General features: G+C 53.7%; 1 protein-coding gene across 6 annotated transcripts in view; it reads right to left on the bottom strand.

Annotated features, from left to right (window-relative positions):
- PAX3 (paired box 3) overlaps positions 1-11996 on the bottom strand; it is a 79840-nt gene extending 67844 nt beyond the window's left edge. For 3 of the 6 annotated variants that reach the window (XM_074152952.1, XM_074152953.1, XM_074152955.1), the window contains exons 1-4: positions 11912-11996; positions 10698-10933; positions 9170-9299; positions 8409-8543 (exon numbers count right to left, since the gene is read on the bottom strand). In XM_074152952.1, the coding sequence (XP_074009053.1) occupies positions 8409-8543; positions 9170-9299; positions 10698-10933; positions 11912-11996 (586 nt within the window). The remainder of the gene's footprint in view (positions 1-8408; positions 8544-9169; positions 9300-10697; positions 10934-11911) is intronic. The other 3 variants (XM_074152956.1, XM_074152954.1, XM_074152957.1) reach the window with 3 other exon arrangements.
- Positions 11997-16703: the final 4707 nt, after the last annotated feature.

The raw sequence follows: 16703 nt of genomic DNA, 5'->3' as shown, positions 1-16703 counted from the left end.
AATGAACAAGCCGAGTTCATGGACTTTAAGGAAACTTGTATCTAAAGTGCTTTCAAAGAATTTTAGCTGTTACTCTGGGGCAAAACATCTGCTAAAGTAGCTGAGTACTTGTAAAGTATGCACAGACTGATATTTTATTCAGAGATAACCAGACAAAACGAAAACAGTGTGTATTTAAGAAAGGGAATGAGCAACTGCTGACTAAAAAAAATCTAGTTTAGCCCTTTGCTGTTTGTCACTACAGCAGAGGAGGTTCACGCACATATAAATCAATGTGACACCAGGAGAGGCTCCCCAGCTTTACCAGGCTTCTTACTGCTGTTTGTGAAGCTGAATTTCTGTGTCCAGATGCACCAGCGGCAGCAGCGGGACCTGGATCTAACGCTCACGTACCCTACAATTCAGATGAAACTTCATCTCATAATTACAAGCCAACATAACACATCCAGATTGCGCAGCCTCTTCTACTGAGGATGTGGTGGAATGTATTTTACTATCTCTGAAATAAGTACAGCTTGCCGTAATGCAAGAAGGAACTGATTATTCTCAAGGACTCTTGCTTGCTTTTCAGCACAGCCTGGCCCATCCGCCTCTCCCTGCTTTGCTGAGGAGAGGCAGTACAGCTATACTCGCCAACGCAAGTGAGGTCTATAAAATCAAAACTGAAGAAAATGCACAAAGAAATGCTGCAAGCTCGTTTGTGTCCCCTTTATACCAAGAGCCCAATCTGGAGAACTGGCTGACTTCTCAAACTGCCTCTCTTTTAGTGGCAGCCCTGGACCGTCTATCTATGTGATTTGGTACCAAAAAAACCCCACTTTTTCTTTTTCTTTAGGCTGCATTCATCAAAGAGATTACATGCAATAAAATTCGTTTCACTAAAACTCAGTGAAATACCACATATTTTACCTGTTGTACTACTAAAATTTCAGTGCATTATATACTAAAAATCAAACAATTCACACAAACCCAAATCCAATACTGCTAAACAAAAATCCCTCACAAAACTGTAAGCGTGTACAGTGCATAAATCCAACAGACCATGCAAAATAAGGATTCCATTCAAATTTCACATCTCATTAAAGACAATTTGGCCATTAATCCATACGGGTTTAGGAGCAAAGAAGGATTTTCCAAGACAGATAAACTGAAATGATCCTCCTTTGATCTCCGAGGTTAAGAATCAGCGACAATGGAAGATGAACAACAAGGGGCAGAACTACTGGCCTTTTTATGTGCCACAATGGCATCAGCAAACAACTACTTAATCAATATTTGGCCAGGGACACTGAAAACTTCCTTTTCAAATTTTAATTCCTAGTTGTAAAACAACTGTAGGGCAACCAGCAAGATAAGACATTAAACTGACTGCTTAATTGCCTTTTACTGTCTTACTAGTTATATATGCACATTCTTAATAGTTTGTGAATCTTTATTTACTAGGATGAATAAATGACCTGTCGGCAATTACATCAAACTCCACTAACTAAATAATCTCAGACCATGACACACTTTAACTCTAATGTGTCCTCAGTGAGTTTTAATTTCATTACACTTCACTTTTTTTTCTAGGCAGGGTGATTTAAACTGAATTAGTTTAACAGCATGGGGCAGGAGTACTCCAGGGCAAGTAAAGTAAAATGTGGCACTCACGCTACGCTAAACAAGGTCTTGCGGTGAATTATGTTACTGTACATCATTTTTATTAGCCAGAGAGCTCAGCGTTTGGGGAACACTTGGAAATATCCTGCATTTTTATTTATATATTTCTTTCTTTCTTTAGCCACATGTGTTTGTTACATAGGATTTAAAGTGACATTTACATGGAGAAATTCACATTGACTGGCTTGCTCTGATTTATTGCTTTGCGTTTCACTCAATTTCTTCTTAAATTAACCAGAGAGCACTTTGTAGTTCTGCTTCATTTCCCAATGCAGTTTTATTACACAGCCCTGGGGACTTGTGATAATTTATCACTATCAACTTTATTGGCTTCCCTCTTCGACACCCTGTTCCAACCCTTATCAATAAGTAAACCTAATATCAAACTAAACCTTCCCTGAGCAAGTGTTAGATAAAAGCGCAGTCTTGACTGATACAACAGAGAATTACTATTCAAAATCAGACCTGGAAAATAATCTCTTTTAAAGATTCCATCAGCATCAACTTTTACTTTCAGCATTAATTTCTAGTATTTTTTTTAATCTAATTAAAATCTCTATCTGATTGCTGATAACATCGCTACCTTTGTGTAAACACAGATAAAGAGGTCCTTGCCCTCGATGAGAGTTTTGCCAGAGACTTTCACTCGGGATTAGAGCCACACTCTTGTTTAGTGGGTACTTTCCATTAACAGAATAGAACAAATTTGGGGCCCATTCCTGCCTGCCCCAACCCACGTGAGTAACTTTGCACACATGAATAGGCCCTTTGAGTGGGACTCCGCGCTGTTACCCGCGTGTGATAGCATTTGCAGAACTGAAGGTCTGATACCCGATCCAGTAAACCTAAACCTGAGGATTTCCCCCAGCGCTGCAGTTGCTCAGCACATTACAGAGCGGGTTTCAAGAAGAGCCTGATCCCTACCATGGTAAAACCCTGCTGACGTCAAGGATTTTTCAGTCATAGGAGAATCCAGAAAGCCAAAGATAAAAATCGCATTTTCAGAGCAAGTCCTAGCCACACCGAAGTTGACTGATCGTGTTTCTTTGCCTCAGCCTGTCCAGAATGACACTGTAAGTCTAATAGATTATTAAGATTTTAAGAGCAATGAAATAAGATGCAAACTTGACAACAAATTCAAGTTAATCAGCTGCTGAGTGTGAAGCAATCCTGATACTTGCTAAAATAACATTTGCCTTTGTTCTAAATATATGCAATTAGAAAAACTGCAAAGGATGCCCACAGCCGTTCTGTTATTTGAATAGGCACAGAGTCTTTTTAAGTTGAAGAAAGTTTTCGTAAGATGGCAAAACTTGCAAACCCATTAATGAAATCATGATTTCACAAAAAGGATAAGATGTATCTATATATTACTTCAGGGAGACGCTGCTACACTGAGTAACACCCTTTCTTCCCACACCTGGAAGTATTACTAGTGCTTAGGGAAGGTGATTAGCGTGCAGTTAGTCTGCCAATTAGCACTCTCCTCAGAGCCCCCCAGCTCACCCTCAAGACAGGAGGGCACGGGCTGCTCCTGGCATCTCTGCGGTAGCAAACGCTGCTCTGAAGCCACTCAAAACACAAACATAGTGCCTTTCTGAAAATACTCAGCATGCTGGGACATCACGCTCTCACTTGTTGGTGACTTATTGATCGCTGAGGTCATCAGTTATTATTTTTAGCTCAGAATAATGATTTGGAAGCAGGAGCCTGGCCCAGAGCCCCACAGCAGCAACAGGTCAGGCAGGAGAAACAAAGCTCAGAGCTACAGTCCAGATAAAGACTTCATCACCTGTTTTGATTTGCACTTGTGCAGCACCTGGCTTTCCTATTCCAGGTCTGGACTCACACACACTATTGAGATACGGGGAAAGAAAGGGAAAAGGCAGACAGAAAATACTGTTAGCACTATCTGCCTTGAGCCAAATCCGGGAGTCTCTTGGGACTTTTTCTTAATTAAGCACTATTTTCTTGTCAGTTCTGAGAGCCTCAGAAATGAAATTCTGTTCGAGTTACACGAGCCGATTTCTTAGACCTACTAGTGACCAAATATGCGACGTACTGTATGAAATTCCAGACTCAAGATGATAACTGCCTGCAGCCACAGTCATCACGTTTCACTCAGTAAGTGAATCTTTACCGGGAACACTGAGCGAGGGAACATACCGTGCTTCTCAGCCGTAAGACACAACAGTATTTCGCATGAGTAAGTCCTCCCGCCCCGGGATGGGATGCTGGAGCAAAATCACGACAAGCCCTGAATCAGAAAATCACAACCATAATTCTAACTCGGCATCGGTCTCATCCCACTCTCTGGCCGCTAACCCGACAGTCTATGATGCAGAAACGAATGGGATGATTCAAACTGATATCTGGTGCCTGCATGTTAATCCTGTCCCTTAATAAACCGCCTTTATTAGTTTACCAACCTAAAAATAACTGGCTGCATGATACTGACCAATGCTAATCAAAACATCTGCAAGCCCGTATAGCCCGAGCTACCCTTTAGATCATGTGCCACCACTTCAAAGCCTGTGCATCAAGTCAGTAATTGTAACATTGCATCTAAATATTTAAGCTAGGGGCTGGTAGTCGCGTGTCCCATTTACAGTCAGCATCTGTCCTCTAATTCCATTACAGTACAAAGCAAAAATGTTTCCCAAAACTCGCAAACAGGAAAAGCATCACACAGCTAGAGAAGCAGCAGCAGCTTGAACTTTCTAGCTGCTGAGCAGGGCTTTTGTGCTAAGGTCCTTCCCCCCCCACCCCCCCGCCTCCTTCAAACTCCCCACATACACACACAAAAATAGGGGTGGTGCCGAAATTGTATTAATGTGAGCCTCAGGCACACAGAAAAAAAGAAAAGAGGAAGGGGAGGGAGAGGGGGGAAGGGTTTGGTCCAAGATGAAAGTAAGAAGGAAATAAAGGAGGCAATTTAGTCTGCTGTAGCCTGAATTGCTCTCAGTACAGCCAAGGGTAGAGGCTTGGGATGAGTAGGGCCCTTTTTGGACGGGTGCGCATGACTGGGGGAGGATCCGCCAGGACAGGGCCCGGGGGCCAATTCCGCCGGCCGGGAACAGAGGCCCCCTTTGAGGGCAGAGAGGGGGGGGTCCCGGCCCCGGCCCCAGCCCCAGCCCCAGCCAGCGCCGCCCGCTCGCAGCAGCCCCAGGACCAGCTCTACGCCCCATCGTTTGAGCACTGGAAGCCACCGGTTTCTGCCAGAAAACAACAGCTATCTTATGAAGCGGGGAGTTATCAGATTAGTCAGCAAACCAAGCCGCGCACAGCTCCGGCTCAAGGTACAAGCGGCTCCCTCTTCTGTAGCGGTTATGCTAAAAATATGCCCTGATGTGCCATATAAAGGCACAAAAGTTTCCCTTTCATGTTCTTTATTTATGGCTTATGCCTTTAAGAAAAATATATCATGCATGCAGAAATACAGATATGCTATTATAGAATTATAAGCTTCCTGCTACGCATTGTGACAATCAAGGTTTTCTTTAAATATATAGCCAAGATCAGGGTAGAGGGTGACACTGACAGAAATGCCACAATACAGCAAAGCGGGCGGCACATGTGGCATCTGTAAATGCCATCGAGAGAATCAGATTTAAGTGTCCGTGAACAGAGACTGAAACAGAATCACAGCGGGGCATACAAAAGTTTACCTATGCTTATATGTGTGATGGGAGAAATCCCAAGCCACATGATATACTGTTTCTATCACCTATTTTTCAAAAATATCATGTTTCTCTTTTCTCTAATCCCACTCTGCTGTAAGTACTCCCCAAATACCAAACCTTGAATTAGGTACCATTAAAATTACAAGAAATATTATCCTTGCCCTCGGAAAAAATGCCTCTCCCTGAGCCACCCAAATGCCCACGGTGAGGAAGGGATTTCAGGCAACGTCAGCAAGTGTCCAGCACTAGATATGTGCTCCAGAGCAGGAAAGTGATTCCCCGCTCCATGCTCAGCCCCAGGACTTGTTTTCTGACCAAAACAAATGCCTTCCCTTGCGTCTCCCTGCACCCACGCTCCTGCTACTGGGATACCTTGAGGCCCCGAGACCAGAGCTATGAAAAAAATATTCAAACTATAAAAGGCTCCAAAATACTGCACTTTCTTCACTCTGTAACACAGAGCACTCCCACGGAGAGCCCCTGGCAGTGAGCTGCCGTGCCAGGGTTTTGCTGTTTCAACCTTGGGACACACTGCAAACAACCCAAGCGCCAGGGAGGGCACCCGAGATGCCCTGCCAGCGGGCACCCTCTGCCACAGCAGGCCTGGCGGCCGGGCTGGTGGGCACGGGCAAATACGATCCTGCGGCATCAAAATCCTCCGGAGCGCTGCCAGTTGTTTCAGTAAGAGAGCAGGATCTGACCTGACGATTTTTATAGACGGGGTGAAATGGAAGCTCCTCTGCTGGCAGTGGGAGTTGAAGCAGAACCCTTTTTGCTGGCCGGGTACGGGAAGTAGCGGTGGACTTATTTTATGGTTGTTTTTTTCTTGTGTTGTCCCTATAGTATCACACTATACTATACGTGAGGCATGCGTATGGCAACAAATCCTTTCTCGAGCAGCAGCTCTCTTGCCGAGCAGCATCCCAGCCACTCCGGTAATAAGATTAAGCAACAGCTTGCTAGCCAGGGAGGGGGAGCAGGCATTGCTGCGGGGAGGAGCACGCTCTCCCTCCAACTGCCAAACCTTCCCAGGCACTGCCGCAGAAGAGACGGGATTATCAAGCTGCCGTTTGCACGGAACTGCCCGGCCACGTTCATCCAGAAAAAACCCGCGTGCGCTCGGACAGGACAGGGCTGCGCTACCCCATTGAGTCAGGGGGGATTTTGCTACTGACTGAACTCGGAAGAAGCAAAATAGGACACTCAGGTCTGCAGAAAGTGAAGCAGAGGGTATGTCGGAGAGCAGAACACAGGCCCCCTCTTAGGACGGTGCTGGGAGGCAGAAGCAAGCCCCCATTCGTAGCGAGGGACCGCCAGCCCCCCGTGCTTTTCCTGCCAGAGTCCCAGGGCTGCCCTGGACTGGAGATCAGCAGCCACACATCCAGACACTGATTTACAGCAGATCAGGAGCCCTGCTTTAAAGAGCTAAGAGTCAAAGAACAGGAGGAGTATTTCAAAGAGAATTAGAGGGGTGGGTTATAGTGATAATAATATTTTTTCTCTTGCTGTCTCTATTAATTAATTTTGCTCCATAAAGCAGGGATATTATCAAGGCTTCCTATCTTCTGTTTTTAATCTCTGTCGAAAAATTCGGGAAGGCAGAAAAACTAGATATTTTAAAACAACTAGGGCACTGAGTTTAGCTATTTTTCCCTTGGTGAACCTCCCTCAGAACAATTCTCTGTTGCAGGAGGTTCTGGGGGAGACTGTGACCCATCATACAGGGACAATCAAACTGTGCCTTTTCGCCTTAATCTATTACTTCGTTAGCATCTTCTGCCTGTTTGTATTACATGCATCCACACAAACACAGACACACAGAAGATGAGGCTTCCCTGAAAGCTTTAGTAACAGAGTTGAAAACTGAGTTTTGGGAGTGTTCTAAGGTTTCTTCCTACACAACAAGGAGATAGCCTACTTTTAAAGAACAGGTTTCAGTTTCCTTCTTGAGTGGCACTCAGCATCTCTAAATGCCTAGAAATGCTAGAAACATTTCCTAGGTAAAAACAGTTACTTTTTCCTCGCTGGAGAGAGTCCATAAAACTGCGTGGAGCATCAGCTATTAGGGGCTCATTGAATAATTCATCCCTCATTGCAAGCCCATAATGTCTTTTCTCGGCCTTTTGTGGGGCTGTTTTCTCTTCTTTTCTCCTTGAATTATAAAAAGGTTGCCTTCTTTTGTTCACATCAAGCTGCTGCTAGCTGAAGCTTTGTCTGTGCAAAGCCAAAGTGTGAGTTTCAATGGACTCCCCCCTCTTTGTTTTCCAAGTTCATCTCCAAGTGTAGATTGTGTATAGAAGGCCTTCTTTGTAAAAGCTGGAAAAGTTGTACAAATGTTTGACCAGCTCATTTGGTACTTTTGTCTCGCCTTCACCAGTGCCTCTGCATGTGCTGGGCAGCCACTTCCACGCACAGGCCGCCCAGCAGGGCCCTCGCTTGCCCCTCCGCTCCGGCCGGGCCAGGGAGCTGGGCACAACCACAGCGGGGGCAGCGGCTGCCCCCCGGAGCAGCCCTTCACCTCCGCCTTCTTCAGGTTGCAACCTCCTCGCAGCCCCTGGCCAGCCACCAGCACAAGCTTTTCCCATCAGTTTTAAGAGGAGAAGAACCAAAACATGCATCTCCCTGCCCTGCCCACGGAGACTCGAGGCTCCGCAGCCTTTGGCTACAACTGCCCCTTCTGTGTAGCTGCGGCCTTTTGCTCAGCTTGGGCTGGCAAAGCAGACCCTGCACGGCCGTGCCAGGGGCTCCATGGCCAGCTCCAGACCTCCCTTCTCCCTGGCCCCCATCCCTGCTATTGAAAGCCCAAGCAGTGACAGGCCCCATCTTTGCCCCCACCTCCGCACCATTCCCACGCGTCGCAGGGTCATAATGGTGGCGGAACGGGATGGGATGGGATGGGACGTGGCAGCCACCCCATCGGGGCTTCCTCCTCACTGCACTGGCCCCAGGACGACCTCCGGGAGGAAGGGGAGGGAAGAGGGAGAGCAATACCCACTAGCACCCCGGGCTGGCACGGGCCAGTCCTGGGGTTCCACAGAGAGTGGGGGGAAAATGGGACTTTACCTCTTTCGCTGAGGATGCCGTCAATGCTGTGCTTGGCCTTCTTGTCGCTTTCCTCCACCTCCTTCCTTTCCAGCTCTGCCTCCTCTTCCTCGCCTTTCCCAAACTTGCTCCGTAGGATGCGGCTGATGGAGCTCACTTTGGGGGGAGCGCAGAGCTGTGACCGGCCTGGTCCCCAGCAGCCCCCCCTGGCAGCCGTGCCGTGCCGGAGAGCTAAACCCCGCATCCCCCCCCAGCCGCTGCCAGTTGGGGATTTTTGGAGGGCAGTGGCCTGCTCCCCTCCCCGCAGGGATTTTCCCGGGGCACTGTCCTGGCACTGCGCTCCAGCGCCGGCACAGGGGCCCCATAAGTGCTTTTTTTCCGGAGCCCGGGCAGCGGGTGATGAGAACAAGCCCATGGACACCCGTACAAACACCACCCCGGCTCCGTGTACACCGCACACACCCCCACCCCGCACAGGGAGTTGCTCCCTCTTCCCGGCTCCGGGTCTCCGGCAAACCCCGAGCCGTCCTGAGGCGGGGAAGCGGAGGGAGGAGGAGGGGAGGGGGATGTAGTTGCGATTTAATTGAAAACACCCCCGCCGAGCGCAGGAATCCTCCCGGGACGCGTCTGCCGGTACCAGCGTGCAGACGCCGACCGCTTCATGGGCACCGGCCCGGGGCTCCGCTCCCGCCGGGTACGGAGGTCGCCCCGGCCACCACGCTGCCCTCCTCGTACCCCCGGGACGTGTCCGAGCCCCCCGCTGCCCGGGCGGCGCCCCGTACCTGACGGCACCGTGTTGCGGTCACACACCCCGTCCTTCAGCAGCTTGTCCCGGATCTCCCAGCTGAACATGCCCGCGTTTTCCCGCTTGTATTCCTCGATTTTCTTCTCAACATCCGGCGTCGTCACCTGCTTCAGTAAAGACAAGGCGAGCGGGCACAGTCTGCGGGAGCCCGGGCTGTCGCCGCCGGGACCCCCGGGGCGACCGGAGCCTCCCCGCCGCCGCCGCGCCGAGCCTCCCCGCCGCCAGCGAGAGCCGACCCCGGCCCCGCTGAGAAACCCCGTTATAACACAACCCGAGGACGGGCAAGTTAAAATCAGAGGGGACGTAATAGGTAACAACGGCCCCGCGTAGTACAAGCACTCCCCGCGTTAAACGAAACTTCCCTGGAAAACCTCCGGGGCTACACGGGAAGGTGGGATCGAGCCCTCGGCAAGGAAAACCCCGAATTAAGCAGCCCCGGCTGCGGTGCGGCCGGGAGAAAAATCTCGGGGAAATTCTGGGTCGGGATTAGAGGAGGACTCCGTGTCAGCGAGGCTCCAAGTCTGTGAAGTTTCGGCTGAACAAAGTTCGCAACACCAAATAAAGTGTCGCGTAATAAAACCACTGAGAGGTCCGAGTACCGAGAGATTTTTTTCGACGGCCTCGTGATTTTAAAATTAAGCCGAATTCAAACAAAACAAAGGACTCCCCCCGGATGGGAACAGCCTGTCGTTCGGGTAACACGCTTATAAAAAAAATATCTTGAGTTCTAACGCCGAAAGGGAAAGTTCAGGCGTTTCTACTTTAGAAGCAACAATGGAAAAAATCTAGCAGCAACTTTCAACACAAATGCAAACCTTTACTTCGTTTTTGTGAGAAAGGAAAACTACAGTAGGAGGAGGCTAATCTTGAGACAAGGATCCATATTTGTCTGCATTATTGTGAGCACGAACTTTTTAGCTGTGGAGCTATAAATACACGCAGCTTTGGAGCGGACAGAAAAATAAACAGAGCAGGGGAAGGAGCAGTAGGCAGGGCAGACAGAAAAACAGGTAATTTTTTCGGGCTTTGTAACGAAAGAAGCGAGGGCCCGATCCCGCTCGCTGTGCAAGCCCTGACGTTCCGACCGATCGCTTCCCCGGTCCGTCCCGGCAGCGCCGAGCCCTCCCGCGGCTCCCGCGGGGCTGAGCGTGGGGCGCTCGGGGCTTTGGACAGCCAACTGTTCACAAAACCACCCCTTTCTCCCCAGTTTCGTTTGAGAAGGTATTTTTTTTTTTAAATGGCGTTTTCTTAATTAAAAAAAAAATAATTTCCACAAAACTTGAACAGTATTTTTTAAAGCCTTGGAAAGTTTCAGAACAACAGGCGGGGACGCGGCAGGCGGTGCTGTGACCGGTGGGTGTCTGCACCCACCCCGGTCCCCGGCACGGTCCCCCCGACCCTCCCCGCCCGCTGCCGGCCACCCGGGGCTGAGTCCCGGCCGGGCCTCGCTCCCCGCCGCCGCGTCCGGGGTTTGCCCGCCTCCGGACGGGCACGGATGGGCTCACCTTGGGCTTGCTGCCTCCGATGGCCCCCGGCCGGATGGAGCCCGTCTCCTGGTACCTGCAGAGAATTTTGGAGACGCAGCCGTGGGACACTCGTAGCTGGCGTGAGATGACACAGGGCCTTATGCCATGGTGGGCCATCTCCACTATCTTGTGTCGGATATGGTTGGGTAAAGGCCTGCCATTGATAAACACTCCTCCGAGCTGATTGACTCTGCCCTGGCCTAGAGGAGTAGAGACTAGAAAAGGAGGGGAGGGGAGGCAGGAGGGGGAAATGGCGTTAACGTCTCCTTCGGATCCTGCTGGGTCTTTTTTTTTTTTTTTTAAGTTATTGTTTTTTTTTTTTGTCGTTGCTTTTATGTAAGGCAACTCTCCGCCACCCGCCCCCGCCCGCCCTGCCGCCCCGCGGCGCGCCCGGGGCCCGCCGGCCCCCGCGGAGCCCCGCGCTGCCGCCCCGGCGGGCAGAGGAAGGCGGCGGGGCGGCTTCACCTGTTGCGCTCGCACCGGAGCCGGGTTTCAGGGCTTCCCCGGCCCCAGCGGAGAAGAACCGGTGCGCGAAGCCGGCGGTCCCCCCGGGTGGCGGGGGGCCTGCCCGCGGCTCGGCTGCCCCCGGGGTGCGGCGTCGGGAGCCGCCGCCGCTGCTCGACCTCCCCCCGGCCGCGGGCCCGCGGGGCTCCCCGGCGCTGCGGGGCTCTGGCACCGCCGCTGCCCGGAGGAAGAACCACCGCTTGCAGCGGCCCGGCCCGCCGGGGACGTGCCCTCGTTTGTAAAGTCCCTTTCGATTTCGTTTGCGTCGCTTTTATTTTATACTAAATCTTTTTTTTTTCTAACTTTTCCCTCACTTCTTCCCTAACTTCGGGCTCTCCAAATCACTGCCCTTCACTCCGCTAAAGAGCGGATTCGGGGCCCGCTGCGCCCCCGACCTCCCGGGTCGGTTCCTCCCGTTCCTGCCGGCCGGAGGGGACGGACCGCTCCCGGGGTGCGAGGCCAGAGCCGCCGGCCCGCAGCGTCCCCAGCCGTGCCCGTCCCGGGAGAGGGCCCTGCGCCAGCCGCCCGCGGGACGGCGGCTCTGACAGCCCGGGGCTGAGCCCTGCGAGTTGCCCGTGGAGCCGGCTCTCGGCGGGCCGGGGGACCCGGGGGCGGCTGCTTTGTCCCGGCCTCCCGGCAGGGAGCAATTCTCGCTTTTCCGAGTGGGAGCAGCCCAGTGGAGGCCTTACCTTCCAGCGGGAACCCGCTGCGGGGGTAGTTCTGCCCGGCCCCGGGTCGCATCATCCTGGGGACAGCTCCGGCCAGAGTTGTCATCGCGGCGGCGGCGTCCCGGCAGGGTTATATCCAGGTGAGGGCTGATCTAGGAGAGATCCGCGCTGTCAGCCGGTCCCACCGAATCAGGAGCGGTCCCGGGAGGGGGTGGGGGATGCCGCCGAGGGGCGGGGAGGAGGCAACTCCGCCGCTGCCCCTTTGTCAGTGACCCGCGCTGCCCCGCACCGGGAGGGCCGGGGCCGGAGCCCCGCCGGGCGGCGAGACTGGGCGCCGGGGAGGGATGGGGGGCTTTTTTTGGGGAGTAGGGGGGATCGGCGGCGCTGTCCCCGGTGCGGCGGGGAGCGGCGGCCGCGGGGCCGGGAGCATTTATCGGCTCCGTCCCCGGCGCGGCTCCGCGGCGGCGCCGCCGCGATTGGCCGCCGCCGCCCGGCCCGGCCGCGCCGCCCCCGCTGATTGGGCGAGACGGGCGGGTCCGCCGCATCGCCCCGGCCGCCGCGGCGGCGGCACGGCCCGGTACCGGCCCGGTACGGCCCGGAATGGGGGGGATTCGGTACGCGTTGGACCCGGCCCCGGGGAACTGCTTGGTGCCCCGACGGCCGCCCCGATCCCGGCCCCGGTGCCGGTCCCGGGGAGGCGAGCACCAGCCTGGGCCTCGCACCCCATGTCCCTGCCGGGGCTCCGCGGGGCCGCAGCCCTGCCCCGCTGGGCACGAAGGGGCAGCCCCCGCCTCGCTGCCCGTGGAGCGCTTTGTCTCCCGGCTCTGCTGTTCCGAGTACGAGCGGCGGGGGGTCCGGGGGCAACAACCTCCCGTCCTCTTTTTTTTTTTTTTTTTTCTCTTTAAGGAAAAGCTTTTTCCTGCCTTCTATTTATTTATTTTCCACCGAAATCTCTCGCCGTCCAGCAGAAACATCCCTGGGCCAAACAGTGCTAACGGTTCTGAAAGCCGGAGCTGCCAGTGAGATCTCCGTGGGGACTCCTGCTTTTAAAACTCGATGGCACGAGTGTGTCCCTGCGGTCCACGCGTGTGCCTTAGTGTGGACACGCGGGTGTGTACGGGTGCGAGGCGGTGCGTGTTAAAGTCTTACTAGCAAGCGTTTGTTCCCAGGAATTTATTGTAGTATTCAAACTAAACTGCTGGAAAAATAAAAGAGGTAAAGTCTGCCTAGGAGCTGAAGTGACCACAGCAGGATATGACGCCAGGAGTGTTGTAAAGACTGTCTGTCCTTAAAGAAGGTACTATTGTGCATGGCCTTTTATTTATAACTTGGTAAGTGCCAGCAAACTCGCCTCCTTTACACTCTGAAGTGCCAGCCCAGCTTTCCACAGTGCTCTTTATTTGCTATAGTCTATTCAGTAACTGTCACTCCCGAGCTTCAAGTTATTCAAGACCTTAATCAATCAAAAGGATGAGAATCGTTCAGGTTTCCCTCTTTGAAATGAGGGAAACAATGTTTTCTGGGCTCCCAGTCCGCTTTCCCTTTACGGGTCGGGCGATCGTTTCGGGCCGGTACCGGCCCCGGGGAGGGCGGGGGTTCGCGTTATTTAGGCAGAAATCCGGAGCCGGAATACTAAACGAATCCTCCCGCCGAGGGGAAGGCGGCAGCGGCGCTGGGGGAAACGCGGAGTTGGCCGGCGGGCTCCGCACCGGGCTGCTCGGGACGGGGAAGCCGGCATGCCCGGTCACCCCGTAGCACCCAGCGCGGCGGTGGCCACCCCTCTGGCCCATGGGCCTTCTCTCACCACCCCCCGGCCACCGAACCGAGCGGGTTTTAAACGCATAAAAATAAACCCAAAATCCTGAGAGCGCGGCGGCCGCCGTCTCTGCTCGGGAAAGCTTTCACGCAGCCGAGAAACAGGTTGGCAAGAGAAGTTCGCAGGACGGTAAAAGTCCGCGTGTGTTTTACACGGCGTTTGCGTTTTACAAAAGCACCCCGGTGACCGAGGCTCCGAGCGAACCGCTACCCGCGCCCCGTGGGCCCCGGCCCCGTGAGACACCGTCCGGAGCCGTGCGACGGAGCCCCGCCGGGCTCGGGCAGCCGGAGGTGTGCGGCTCGCACAGCCCTCGGACACCTTCCAAAGTCCCCTCCACGCCACGAGTGTTTTACTCGAGGAAGCAAGGCGGGAGAAGTGTTGTTTTTTGTTGTTTTTTTTTTTTAAAAAAAAGGTCGAAGCTATTTAAGATTTAACCGGGAGCGCACACGGCGCCATCGGTATCCCCCTGACCGCCCCCCCCGCAACACCGGCACCGCTGCGGCCCCGGGCGTGGGAGCAGACACCCGCCGAGGCCGAGGGCCAGAGGCGGCGGGGCAGGGGGGGGGGTTCCTGCAGCACCTCCCGGTCCCCCCGCTCCGCGCCCGGCCCCGTGAGCCCCCGCCGCCCCAGCATCCCCGAGCCCCGGAGCCCCACGACCGAGCCCCGCTCCCCCCGGGACAGGCTCCCGGGCCGGGCCGGGCTGGGGTGGGAGGTGGGGGGAAAGCGGTGTGAAACCCACCTAGTCTCGTCCTGCGCTACCAGACACCGGGAGCACCGAGGGGAAACAGCCGCATCCTCCCGCACGGGAACTGTTAAAAATTCAAGGGAAAAAGATTAGGCACGAATGCCTGGCCCCGCTCCTCCCTCCCCCTCCTCGCCCCCCACCCCCCATATTCCAGTCCTTAAGGCCAGCAGAGATGATTTCACGGTTTTCCAGTGGAAATAGCTAAAAATGCTCCTGCTAATTACAGAGCTCTTCCAGGCCAGGTGCACTTTTAATTGGATTAGTAAGTGCTCTATATTAAACCTGCAGCACATCAAATGGACAGTGAAAATTAGAGCTATTAAGAACACAGGCAATCATTTCTGAACGATAACATTACTGGTTTCTCCTCTATTAGAAATAAATCAATTATACTGTTTCCGGGTTTGCGCCCATGCATTAATTTCTCATAAGGATTTTGGAGGGAACTATTTCGAGGGGAGGTGAGAGGGAGAGGAGAGTACAGGTTGTGAGAGAAGGAAAGGAAAGGAAAGGAAAGGAAAGGAAAGGAAAGGAAAGGAAAGGAAAGGAAAGGAAAGGAAAGGAAAGGAAAGGAAAGGAAAGGAAAGGAAAGGAAAGGAAAGGAAAGGAAAGGAAAGGAAAGGAAAGGAAAGGAAAGGAAAGGAAAGGAAAGGAAGAGGAAAGGAAGAGGAGAGGAAAGGAGGAGGAGAGGAGAGGAGAGGAGAGGAGAGGAGAGGAGAGGAGAGGAGAGGAGAGGAGAGGAGAGGAGAGGAGAGGAGAGGAGAGGAGAGGAAAAGCAGAAAGGCAGGCAGGCAGGGAGGAAGGAAGGAAGGAAGGAAGGAAAGAAGGAAGGAAAGAAGAGAAAGAAAGAGAGAGAGAGAAAGAAAGAAAGAAAGAAAGAAAGAAAGAAAGAAAGAAAGAAAGAAAGAAAGAAAGAAAGAAAGAAAGAAAGAAAGAAAGAAAGAAAGAAAGACGGGCATAACTAGTGTGTATAGCTCCTGTAATTTCCCATTCCTACTCCACGCTTCCCTCCGCATAAACTCCTCCCGAGGAACCTGTGGGGTTGGGGTCTCTGGCGTGGGTTTGGGGTCTCCCTCGGGGCTGGCCGGGTGGGTTTCACCCGCTGCCTGATGTATCTCTCTTTACACAGGTTTCCCTCCTTCTTCCCCTCCAACATCGACCGTGTCTGGGGGATCTCGTACGGCGCGGCGATGCGGGGCAGGGGATGTTGCGGGGGAGCCTGTGCCCGGCGGGGTGGGGAGCTGGGGGCTGCGGGGTTCTCAGCAGCCGCCGGCCCGTCCCCAGCTTCTGCTCCGGGTTAAGAGGGTCCATCCCCGACACAATCGAGACGCGGGGGGGTGAGCGCTACCGCGGACCAGAGGCGAGAGAAACCAAACCGGTACCGACTTTCTCGGACGAGAGTGATCTGCGTACGACGGCTGTAAAATGCCAAACTTCAATACTCTTCTAGTAATTTGGGGACTAGGGTAATACGAACGGTTCATAGATCCCCTGCTTTGAGCAGAGGACGCGATGGTGGGGGTGGGCGGCGGAGCGGGGCAGGGGAGAGGCGGTAGGTGATGGCCCCCTGCGGCACTCCGCGGGCGGCGACACCGGAGAAGCGACCGGTTACAGCGACAGCCAGCCCCTACAGCCCAGTTTCCTTCTTGGAAATAAGCTCCGCGAGTGGAGCCCTCCCAGGGAAAGCCTCTCCAGGCCGCATTTTTGCATATCACTCCCTCCCCGTTTATGGTCCCAGAAGTGTCCGGGGACGTCACCTGTCGAGCCGGGGGCTGCGAGAGAGCCCCGCCGCCGCGCCCCGGGGGGAAGGCGGGACGTGCGGGGCTCGCCCGGCTCCGGGACGGTCCGCTTCCCCACCCGCCGTGCTCCAGCGCCGGGAGGGAGCCAGAACCCACCTCCAGGTTTAGAGGGGAAACGACCCGCCGGGACACCTCCCCCGGCTTCACCAAGCTCCGCACTGCGGGGACAGCGGCCGCCGCCGCACCCGCGCCGAGCCCCCGGACGCCACCGCCCCGGTGTCCCGGGAAGGCCCCGGGCCGGCGATGGAGCGGGCGGGAGAGTCGCCCTACGACCGACTCCGTCCCGAGCCTTAGCAAATATTTCGAGACAAGTAGCCTTAAGATTAATTGTTTTAAGGGCTTTTTTTTTTTTTTTTTTTTTTTTTTTCTGGCAGAAACATAATACTATTTGGCGAAAAAGAAATTACCAGCAAAGGGCCAGGGAGATTAACATTTGGAAACTTATGAAATGTA

This window comes from Numenius arquata, chromosome 9 (genome assembly GCF_964106895.1).
Source record: "Numenius arquata chromosome 9, bNumArq3.hap1.1, whole genome shotgun sequence".
Taxonomy (NCBI): Eukaryota; Metazoa; Chordata; class Aves; order Charadriiformes; family Scolopacidae; genus Numenius; species Numenius arquata.
The sequence above is the reverse complement of the archived record's forward strand: the minus strand, read 5'-3'. Positions and strand labels throughout refer to the sequence as shown.